Source organism: Fringilla coelebs, assembly GCF_963513975.1.
Source record: "Fringilla coelebs genome assembly, chromosome: 25".
In the NCBI taxonomy this organism is placed as follows: domain Eukaryota; kingdom Metazoa; phylum Chordata; class Aves; order Passeriformes; family Fringillidae; genus Fringilla; species Fringilla coelebs.
Window position 1 is genome coordinate 2,469,447 of NC_140051.1, and position 12,085 is coordinate 2,481,531.

A 12,085-nucleotide genomic window follows, 5' to 3' on the forward strand; every position below is an offset into this window, starting at 1 on the left:
AAAATGGTCCCAAAATGAACCCAAGGTGAACCAAAATGGTCCCAAAATGAACCCAAGATGAACCCAAATGGTCCCAAAATGGTCCTAAAGTGAACTCAAAATGGTCCCAAAGTGAACCCAAGGTGAACCAAAATGGCCCCAAAATGAACCCAGGATGAACCCAGAATGAACTCAAGAGGAACCCAAAATGGCCCCAAAATGAGCCCAAGATGAACTCAAATGGCCCCAAAATGAGCCCAAGATGAACCAAAATGGTCCCAAAATGAACCAAAATGGTCCCAAAATGAACCCAAGGTGAACCAAGATGGTCCCAAAATGAGCCCAAGATGAACCCAAATGGCCCCAAAATGCCCGGCCGGGCACGGGGTCTCTCCCTGGGATCAGCTCTGCTCCATTTGCACCTTGCAGTTCATTGTCCCATCCCAGCTTTAGCCCCTGCAGTCCCACCCTGCTTGTTTTTCTCTCTGCAGCCCACGGGGTTTGTGCTCCTGGGCTGAGATTTGGCTCATTTGTCCTTGGTGCCCAGCTGGAGCAGGAATTGTTTTGTCTCCCTGCTCTGTGCACAGAGCTCAGCATCCCCTGGTGTGAGCCCAGACCCACACACTAAAGCAGCACAGAACCTGAAAAATAGAAAAGCTGAAACCTGAGGCATGACCAGCAGCAGGAGAGGATCCATCCAGGAACCTCAAATCCCTTCAGCCCCTCCCTGTGGGAGCTGGAGAAGGAGGGGAGGAGGTGCTGAGGGATCAGCCCAGGAGGAGCAGCTGGAAAAGGAAGGATTTCACTGAGAGGGGAATTCCCAGGGGCAGCAGGGTTTGGGGTGGTGTCCTGTGCTGGCCTCACCCTTCAGGATGTCTGGGTTATTGGTCACACCTCAGCCACCCCAAGCCAAATGCTTTGGTCACATCTTTTTCTGTGTGAAATGAAATTATTGGAACACCCCTGGTGCTGTCAGAGCAGGCTGGGGATCACAAAGGAAAAACAGGGTGGGGGTTAAAACATTTTTCTTCTTTGATTTGGACGAGCTCATTGATGGATTTGGAGCAATTTTAATCATCATCAGAGGGAGGATCCAAATGCAGGAACAATTAATCTAATTTAGAAGGCACCTTTAAATTAATTTAATTAATCTTAGAAGGCACCAGATACTTTCACAGGAAGCATCTGGGAATGAAGATAACTCATCATCTTGTTGGATATCTCTTTTTTCCCCTCCCTCTTCCCCCAGAATCTGCTCCTTTGGATTCCTCCATGAGCACCCCCAACTCCTACCCCTCCGTGAACGAGATGTTTGGGCGGAAAAGGAAGAAGAGGACCAGCATTGAGACCAACATCCGCTCCACGCTGGAGAAGAGATTCCAAGATGTGAGGGGAAAATCTTTCTGTCTGCTGGGAGCTCTCCCTGAGCCTGGCATTTGCAAGCTTGAGTTCTCTCAAGAAAAGAGGTTTTTTTTGGGGGGTATTTATTTGATGGCAGGTTAGAAAATGCTTGAAGAAGCAACAGGAAAAGCGTTAAACCCAAAGGAATCCCCAATTATTTGGCAGCAGGTTCAAAAATGCTTGAAGGGGTTAACAAGAAAAAAGTGTTAAACCCAAAGAAATTCCCAATTATTTCCCCATTGAATGTTATTCTAAGGAAATTATCATTTCAGCACCACATTTCCTGTTATCACCCACGAGGCCAAAGCTGATCTCTGCACCCAAATCTGCTTTTTGTGAGTTGCAGGTGTGTCACAGGAGCTCTGTGGCCACAATGCCCCCTGGAGCAGCTCTTGTGAGACCCCAGAACTTGTTGCTCCGAATATTTTTCCCAAACCTGTTCAGAAGTTGAACCCTTCTACTATTTAAACTCCGAGAATTTCAAGAAAAATCACTTCAGGCATCAAACAGAGTTTTAATCAATAGGGCCAAACTGTGCCTTGGAAATGTCTCAAATCAAAACTGTTCCTGAGCCTGTTTTTTCTTGGTTTCTCCCTCACATCAAAACTTGCTCAGTCATCATCAGATCATTTCAGCAGCTCATTCTGAGCTGGGAGAAGGCATTTTCTGCAATGGGAATATTATCTTGGCACCTCTGTGCCAGGCACCTTTGACATTTCTGAGCTTCAGCTCTGACAGAGCCACAAGGAATGAAAATAAATGACTCAGGGGGCAGGGTGGGCTCTGTTATTTCCCTTTCTAAACAGAAAGAGAGAGAGGCTGTGACTTTTCTGGGCTCCTGCACCCTGGACAGTGGCAAGGCCACCACATTTGGGTGAGCCCAGCTCTGATTTTGGGGCTGTTAAGGTCAAAGAGGGAAGAGATTTGTGCAGTACCGGGGCAGGAGCTGTGACTCATCCCCCGAGAGGGCTGATGTGGGACCAGAGGCACTTTGTGCTCCACAGAACATAATCTCTCACCCAAATATTTACCCTCAGCTCACACAGAGCTTTTGTCTCCTCCCCAGCTCGCAGCCAGCCCCACCCTTGTCCTCCCAGCAGACCCTGATGCTCTTTGGGGCTTTTTTAACCTCCTGCCTCTCTAAGCAGAGCCACAAACCCACAGATCCCAGCTCAGAGATTTCCTTGTGCTTTTTGGGGCTTTTTATCCTCCTGCCTCTCTCAGCAGAACCCCAAGCCCAGTTCAGAGCAGATTTATTGGGGTTTTTTGGGCTTTTTAACCTCCTGCCTCTCTCAGCAGAGCCCCAAACCCAGAGATCACAGTTTAGAGATCTCCTTGAATTATTTGGAGCTTTTAAACCTTTTGTCTTGCTCAGCAGAAACCCAAGCCCAGCTCAGAGATTTCCTTGTGATCTTTGGAGCCTTTAAACCTCCTGCCTCTCTCAGCAGAACCCCAAGCCCAGAGATCACAGTTCAGAGCAGATTTATTGGGGTTTTTTGGGCTTTTTAACCTCCTGCCTCTCTCAGCAGAACCCCAAACCCAGAGATCCCAGTTCAGAGATCTCCTTGTGCCTTTTGGAGCCTTCAAACCTCCTGCCTCTCTCAGCAGAACCCCAAGCCCAGTTCAGAGCAGATTTATTGGGTTTTTTTGGGCTTTTTAACCTGCTGCCTCTCTCAGCAGAACCCCAAGCCCAGCTCAGAGGAGATCTCCTTGATAGCAGAGCAGCTCTCCATGGAGAAGGAAGTGGTTCGGGTCTGGTTCTGCAACCGGCGCCAGAAGGAAAAGAGGATCAGCTGCCCGATGCCATCCCCCATCAAATCACCCATCTACAACTCCAGACTGGTGAGGGCTGGGGCTTCAGCCCCCCACTGGAACCCCAGACACAACATTTATTATTATTAACATATTATTAACATTATTATTGTTCCATCCATTGAAAACAATGATAACAGTTCATTGAGCGATAATTCTGTTTATTGAAAACACTGGGAAGAAAATAAATTAAGTGATAATTCTGTTTATTGAAAACACTGGGAAGAAAAGTTTCCTAGGAGGAATTGATTAGTTTAATTGTAGGATAATTTAGTCAAATCATGATGTTACCCCAAAGCTTTTCCCCTTGAGATGGATGAAGAAAAATCTTTCCCCAAAAAGGGAGGGTGAGGGGCTTGGGATTCAGCCACCTGAGTGGAATATCACCCAGAATTTATATTTATATATATGTATAAAATATACACACACACATATATAATTATTGATATTATATATATAAAAAATTATTTATATTATATATGTATCATATATATTACATATATAATTTATTATATATATATAATTTATTATTATTCTGTCCATTGAAAACAATCAGCTAAATGATAATAATTCATTAAGTGATAATTCTGTTTATTGAAAACACTGGGAAGAAAATAAATGAAGTGATAATTCTGTTTATTGAAAACACTGGGAAGAAAAGGTTCCTAGGAGGAATTGATTAGGCTAATTTAGTCAAATCATGATGTTATCCCAAAGCTTTTCCCTTTGAGATGGATGAAGGAAAATCTTTCCCCAAAAAGGGACGGTGAGGGGCTTGGGATTCAGCCACCTGAGTGGAATCCCACCCCGAATTTATTATTTTATATATCAATAAATAAATAAATATAATTTATTATTCTATCAATTGAAAACAATCAGCTAAATGATAAAGATTAATTAAGCGATAATTCTGTTTATTGAAAACACTAGAAAGACAAGTTCCCTAGGAGGAATTGATTAGTTTAATTGTAGGATAATTTAGTCAAATCATGATGTTATCCCAAAGCTTTTCCCCTTGAGATGGATGAAGGAAATCTTTCCCAAATTAATGGGGGATGAGGATTGCATACACTGATTTCAATTTAGCTGCAGTTCTGCTGCTTCATTTAAGAGTTGCTTGGTGCCTTTGCCATTTAAAAGTGGCAGCAGCCTCCTCAGTGGATAAGAGACAAAATTTCAGAAATTCAAGTTAAAGTTCAGATTCTGCAGCTCCCACAGGAGTGGAAGGCAGAATTTGAATTTTATCTTGAAATCTTCTGGCTTTGGGAATCCTCCATCAGAAGGCAGGAAAAGTTTGGTCCCCAAAAAAACGTATGGATTCCCAGAGCAGGAGCTTGGGTGAATTATTCCCCTGTGACTGCTGTCCCTGAACAGAGTGCTGCCCTCAGGAATAAATGCTCATTTGGATGGCAGCTCCCAAATTGCCACCTGAGAATTGGGCTCCCTGAAGGAGATGGGGATTTTTTTGTGCCCAAAACCAGAAGTTTCAGGCTGAGAATGCCCAGGCTGAGACCAAGACAATGGCTCCCACAAGTTTATCTCGAGACTTCCAGAAAATGAGATCATTTCAGGCTTTTCCACAGCTGATCCATGAATTTAGATGGATGTGGAGAGTGTCAGGCATGTGCAACACTAATTCTGATTTCTTCCTGTGGCCTTGGATATATTTATATTAGATAATAAAATGATACTAATGATATAGACATGAAATATTGTCTATAATAATACCTATAAATATAATAATAGCTAAATATGTAATTCTATAGATATATAACACATATATATAATGATAAATAATATAGAGATGATATAGATGATGATGATATAGATGATGATGATATAGATGATGATGATATAGATGATGATGATATAGATGATGATGATAGAGAGATTAGATAATACAATGATGATATATAATGATATAGACATGAAATATTGTATACAATAATACCTATAAATATAATAATAGCTAAATATGTAATTCTATAGATATATAACACATATATATATAATGATAAATATTATAGAGATGATATAGATGATGATGATATAGATGATGATATAGATGATGATGCTAGAGAGATTAGATAATAAAATGATGGTATATAATGATATAGACATGCAATATTGTATATAATAATATCTATAAATATAATAATAGCTAAATATGTGATTCTATAGATATATAACACATATATATAGTGATAAATATTATAGAGATTATATAGATGATGATAGAGAGATTAGATAATAAAATGATGATATAGAATGATATAGACATGCAATATTGTATATAATAATACCTATAAATATAATAATAGCTAAATATGTAATTCTATAGATATATAACACATATATAATGATAAATATTATAGAGATGATATAGATGATGATAGAGAGATTAGATAATAAAATGATGGTATATAATGATATAGACATGCAATTTTGTATATAATAATAACTATAAATATAATAATAGCTAAATATGTAATTCTATAGATATATAACACGTATATATAATGATAAATAATATAGAGATGATATAGATGATGATGATATAGATAATAATGATGATGCTAGAGAGATTAGATAATAAAATCATGGTATATAATGATATAGACATGCAATATTGTATATAATAATACCTATAAATATAATAATAGCTAAATATGTGATGCTATAGATATATAACACATTTATATAATGATAACTATTATAGAGATTATATAGATGATGCTAGAGAGATTAGATAATAAAATTATGGTATAAAATGATATAGACATGAACTATTGTATATAATAATACCTATAAATATAATTATAGCTAAATATGTAATTCTATAGATATATAACACATATATATAATGATAAATAATATAGAGATGATAGAGATGATGATTATATAGATGATATAGAGATATAGATGATTGATATAGATGATATTGAGATATAGATTATATAGAGAGATTATTGATATAGAGAGATATAGATGATTGATAGGGAGATATAGATGATAGAGAGAGAGATATAGATGATAGATATAGAGAGATATAGATGAGAGATATAGATGATAGAGAGATATAGATGATTGATTGATAGAGAGATATAGATGATTGATAGAGAGATATAGATGATAGAATCTATTCCCTTGGATATGGGACTGGTGTTTCTGCCCTGGGACATGACTGGGAGCACCCAGGAGAGCCCCAGCTGTGGGTGCTGGTCCCTGGGAGCCAGCACGCTGCCGGGGGCTGTGAAAGGAGGGGCAGGATGTGATTTCTCCCCTCTCAGTGCCTCTGTTCCTCTCTAGGTCTCTACCTCAGGCTCCTTGGGGCCCCTTTCCGTCAATCCAGTGCACAGCACCATGCCTGGGACTGGTGAGCCTTGGGGAACCTCCCTTCCCTCCTTCCTCTGCCCTCTCATCCCTCTGGGTCACATTTGCAGGACAATCTCCACCAGAGCCTTGGCTTTGGCCAGGCAGAGTGGCCCCACACAGCTGGGAGTGGGGTGGGGTAAAAACACGGGAAACCCTGGGCAAAAGAACAATTCCAGCATAACCCTGGGCTGGGGTGTTTGGGTTTGGGAGCCAGGCACAACTGGAGCCAAATAAAAGATGGATTAGAGTCAGATATCCTTGGAGAGCTGAGATTGTCAGATACAGGAACAGGGGACATTCCTGGTGTCCCCCACCTTGCCCAAGGCAGGAATCAGAGCCAGATGAAGGATGGGTCAGTGTCAGATATCCTTGGAGAGCAGAAATTCCCAGATACAGGAGCAGGGGACATTCCTGGGGTCCCCCACCTTCCCCAGGGCAGGGAATCAGAGGGGCCAGATGAAGGATGGGTTAGAGTCAGATCTCCTTGGAGAGCAGAGATTCCCAGAGATAGGAGCAGGGGACATTCCTGGGGTTCCCCACCTTCCCTAGGGCAGGAATCAGAGCCAGATAAAGGAGGGATCAATGTCAGATCTCCTTGGAAACCAGAGATTCCCAGATATAGGAGCAGGGAACATTCCTGGGGTCCCCATATTCCCCAGAGCAGGAATCAGAGCCACATAAAGGATGGATTAGTGTCAGACTTCTGTGAAGACCAGAGATTCCCAGACACAGGGGACATTCCTGGTGTCCCCCACCTTGCCCAGGGCAGGAATCGGAGCCAGATAAAGGATGGATCAGTGTCAGATCTCCTTGGAAACCAGAAATTCCCAGATACAGGAACAGGGGGATGTTCCTGGGGTCCCCCACCTTGCCCAGGGCAGGAATCAAGGAGCTGCAGGCTGGGCAGAGGGGTGGGGTGGGAATGTTTGGGCAGGAGGAGGAGGTGCCAGGCTCACTGTGCTCTGTCCCACGCAGTGACATCCTCGTGCTCCCCAGGGAACTCCAGCAGGCCCTCGTCCCCTGGCAGTGCCCTCCATGCCAGCAGCCCCGGCACAGCCCAGAGCAACTCCAAAGCTGCCATGAACTCTTCTGGCTTCAACTCTTCAGGGTAAGGCAGAAAAACCCACAAAAAAACCCCAAACCAACCCAGGGCTTCGGGGAAAACGCTAGGATCTCCAGGAAGAACAGGAAAACCCTTAGGGATTGCAGCAGTGCTCCTGTGGGAAGCTTCACCTCTCAGGGACAGGGAGGGATTTTTGGGGTGTCCTGTGCAGGGACAGAAGTTGGATTTGGTGATATCTGACCTAGATATTTGAATTTGAACCAGATATCTCAATTAGAAGAGAAAGCATTGCCAAATGAGTTGGATTGTGGGCTAGACCCAAGCTCTAAAATATGGATTGGAATCCAGATTTTAAATGCTAGAAAGTGTTCTATTCCTGTCTTCATACGAAATCTATTAATTTGTGGCTCTTAGCAGGAAAAAAAAAAATAAAACTGCTTCTTGTGAAAACTATCAGAGTCTGACCCAAGTGTTCAGGCTTCAGAATTTGATCCAGCCTGTTAGGAAAAGAGGTTCTGTGCAAAATGCAATGCTGGGTTTAAATGTACCAAAGGTTTGAAAGTTTTCTGTGTTAAAAAAAAAAAGTGGGTCCCTTCCAGCTGAGGATATTCTGGGATTCTCAGGAGGGGCAGGATGTGATTTCTGCACTCCCACTCGCTGCAGGACGTGCTGACCAAGGTCAGGTTGTGTGGGGGTGTTCCAGGGGTCCCAGCACGAGGGAAGAGATGAGAATCCTGCCTCCATGTTTCAGAAGGCTGATTTATTATTTTATGATAGATATTATATTAAAAGGAAATTATATATTACAACTTACTAAAAGAATAGAAGAAGGGATTTCATCAGGAGCCTGGCAAGGAGTAGAAAAGAAGGGAATAGAATCTTGTGGCTGCTCACAGCCTTGACACAGGTGGGGCTGTCATTGGTCATCAAGCAAAAACAATTTTACTTGCTGGGTAAACAATTCTCCAAATCACATTCCAAAGCAGAAAAACATGGAGAAGCTGAAACTCCTCAGCTTCTCAGGAGAAAAGATCCTGGCAGAGTGGTTTTTCAGAAAATGTGTCTGTGACAAGGTAGAGAGGGAAATCAGGATGATTCTCACTTTGTTGTTCCACGCTGCCAACATGTGGCACTGCCCTGTGTCCCATGCTGCCACGTTGTGACACTTTTTGTTGTTCCCTGCTGCCAACAGCTCCTGGTACCGATGGAACCAGCCCACCTACCTCCACTGAGAGCCCGTGCAGCGAGGGCAGGAGCAGCTCTGCCTCCGGCCGTGCAGCGCCCACCGCGCTCGGCGCCTTCCGGAACCTTCCACCGCGCCAGGAGCCCCCGGCAGCGGGGCTGTGCAGGGACTCAAACTGCAGCCCAGCCCTCCCCCAGCCCCACAGGGACGCTGTCCCTCCTCCCCAGCCCCACAGTGGCACTGTCCCCCCGGCCGAGCCCCCGCGCTGGCACCGTCCCTCCATCCCTCGCATGGCTCCTCCGCTTGCAGCTCCGCATCCTCCCGGGCAGGGCTCCTGTGCAGGACTCCCCTCTCTCTGTCTGTCTGTCCTCTCTGTCCCCATCCCGTCCCTGAGGTCCCCAAAAGGAAGGAGGGTCCCTCCTGCTGTTCCTGTCACGCACAGCCCCCAAACTGAGCCGAGGTTTGAGTTCATTTCACCGCAGCCCCGTGGCTGGGTGGGAGCCTTGCTGCTCCCCATCCACTTGCTTTGCTCCTGCTCCCTTTCTAAAGGTGCTTTTTGTTTGTTTTCTTCCTCTTTTTTTTTTTTTTTAATAAATTTTTAGAGCCTTCTTATTTTTTCCTTTAAAAAAAAAAAAACAAAAACCAAACAAACAACCAAAAAAAAAAATTGTCTTTTGCAAAACTTGTGTCCAGGTCTTGTTATTGCTGGAAACTTTGGGGGAAATTGTGGTTTGTGTTGATTTACACAAATGAATGGGATGAAAATGAGTCTTGACCTTCTCTTTTTTATTTCTTTTCCTCTTTTTTTTTGGGTTTTTATAACAAGCTGTTATTGAGATGCCCTCTGGCCTTTGAGCTGTCAGGAATTTATTTTCTGTTCTCTGTTTTTGTGTTCACATAGCATTGCTTGAGGTTGGTGTGTGCCAGTGCTTGGGAATTCCATGAGGTTCCAAAGGAGAGGTCAATTTTCACAGCCTGTCACCAGAAAAATTATGGTTACAATTCCACTCTTAAGTCTCCTTTATTTTTAATTAATTTGGGTTGATATGGATATTTAAGATTAGCAGATAAGGACAAATTCAAACACCAATCTGAACCTTCTGGCCACTCTTATTTTACTTCCTGCATGACCTTGGAGAAAGAAGTTGATCCCTGATAAGCAATGGTGATGAAAATCCAATTTCCTTCACCCAGAGCTCAATTTGTGCCAAATATCAGAATTTAGGGAATGATGAACATCTCAGCTGGTTCTCCTGCCACCCATCACTGAGACATTTATTACCCCAAACCTCAGCACAGCTGTAGTTTCCAGCTTGTTCCTACTGTGAAAATCTCAAATTATTTCACAGATTATCAGCAGTTATTTCAACAGTGAGCTCTGATTGTCTTCATAACCTCGGCCTGCACGTTTTACCCAGGAATTCCTGAATTAACTCCTGGGAGCTGAGCTGTAATTTGTATTTTGCCTTCAGAGTCAAGTGAGTTGGTCCTGGTTTGCAGAGGTTTGTGAGCCCCTTGGTCAAAAGGGATTAAAAACAAAGCTAAATCAGCTATTTCCAATAATCTATTTCCAATTTACAACCACATGCTCTTAGAGCCTTGAGAAGATACATTAAAATCCAAATTTGGCTTTATATTCCAAACCATTCCATTTGGTTCTCAGGAGTTCCTCTAAGTCATTTACTCCCACCTGCATGAATTTGGGAATAATGTTCCTGAAAACTGGGAGGGAAACCACCACTCTATTAAAAGCTGAATAGCAGCACCTGCACGTGAATATTTCCGCTGAGATCAAGGCCAAGCTGTGCCAGGCGCTGTGCAAAAACATCCTGAGGCTTCCTCTCCTCCCCAAAGTTTATAAACACAACGCCAAATCCCCGGGATTTATTGATGAACTGGCCCCCAGTGGGAAAACAAACACCAGCAGTTTGTTTGCTCCACAAAAAGCTGCAGCTGGAAGGGAAAGAGCTCCGTTCCCCTGGCACCCAGGAAGGCTTCCAGCCTGGCAGGAGAGCATCTGAGGGATTCCAGATCAGCAGAGCAGGAAATTCCAGCTTTCCAGGAGCAGGAGTCACCTCCCACGGCCACGAGGAACAATGCAGGGAGCAATTGCTCCCTGTGGGAACTCGGTGACCTCTGAGCTGAGCTGTGCCTGCCCCTCTCCAAGGAGAGCCCAGAAATTGACATTTAGCACTGCCCAAGTTCAAGCAAGGCTGGGAAAAACTGAAAAACGAACAAATTTTCGTTGGTATTTAATTTATTTTATCGCTCATTCGTTTCTTTCCTCCTCTGATGTCCACCTGTGAGGAGAGGGAGTGCAAGCTGGGGGAATATTCCTTGTCCTTCCCAGGTTTCCCTGTCACCTGAAGGGAGATTTTGAGCATTTCCCAGTGCCCAAATGATGCCACTGAGATCCCTCATCATTCCTGATGCTCACAGCCTCGGGATTTCCAGCTCTGGTAGAACTGGAATGGATCCTAGCTGTCCAATAACCCATTTTAGCTTAAATTCAGGCTCAGCTTTTTTGCAGTGGGACCCCCTTCCTCTGTGCTGGGGCTCCTGCTTCAAAATGCTCGAAAAGGAGACAAAAAATCAGCAAGTTTTAGCTCAAATATAAGAGCAACCTATAATCTACGACCCAATTAAAAGGATATTTGAGTGTATAACTCACAGGAGCATCCTGTGGAGTGCAGCACACGTGGCAGATCTCACTGGGAAGGGCTCTCGTGCTTTCTGGTTTCCCTCCCAGTGCAGAGCTCTGGCTGCAGGGGAAATTTGGGTCGTTTGGGGGACACAGTATCAGATTTTAAAGCGAACTGAGTCAGGGATGACACAGTGCTGACACCGAGCTGGCTGGCAGGGCTTGGGAGAAGCACAGCCCCGTCCTGGTTACTCACTCCTAGCCATGAACTTGGCCCCAGCTCAGCTCCGGGCTCACTCATCCTGTTCTGCACGTTCTGTGTCACATCTCCCTGAGCACCGAGTGTCCAGCACCACTCCCAGCCCGTCCCGAACCCTCCGAGTCCTCCCTGCAATCCGCACAAAGGTGCTCCCTGTACCCTGAGAGAAAGATCGGAAGAAGACTCCAGGACACTTGGCAAAACAACAGAAAAAAAAAAATAAAAGGAAGAAAAGAAGATAAAGAGCACCCGCACCTCCCATCCAGCCTGATCCAGCTTTACTCTCCATCACCAGGGAGGAAAACGCCCGGCCAAAATAAAGTCTGGGCGCCCTCCGGGACGGCTCCAGCCGGGCGAGCCGAGGCTGGGCGG

The 12,085-nt window shown here is 44.0% G+C and overlaps 1 protein-coding gene across 1 annotated transcript in view; it reads left to right on the forward strand.

Annotated features, from left to right (window-relative positions):
* POU2F3 (POU class 2 homeobox 3) overlaps positions 1-8,935 on the forward strand; it is a gene marked incomplete at its 5' end in the record, with an annotated part of 50,622 nt that extends 41,687 nt beyond the window's left edge. Inside the window, 5 exons of the mRNA XM_084221489.1 lie at positions 1,229-1,365; positions 3,061-3,222; positions 6,502-6,568; positions 7,543-7,675; positions 8,823-8,935. Of these exons, the coding sequence (XP_084077615.1) occupies positions 1,229-1,365; positions 3,061-3,222; positions 6,502-6,568; positions 7,543-7,675; positions 8,823-8,862 (539 nt within the window). The 3' untranslated portion in view covers positions 8,863-8,935. The remainder of the gene's footprint in view (positions 1-1,228; positions 1,366-3,060; positions 3,223-6,501; positions 6,569-7,542; positions 7,676-8,822) is intronic.
* Between the last annotated feature and the right edge of the window lie 3,150 nt (positions 8,936-12,085).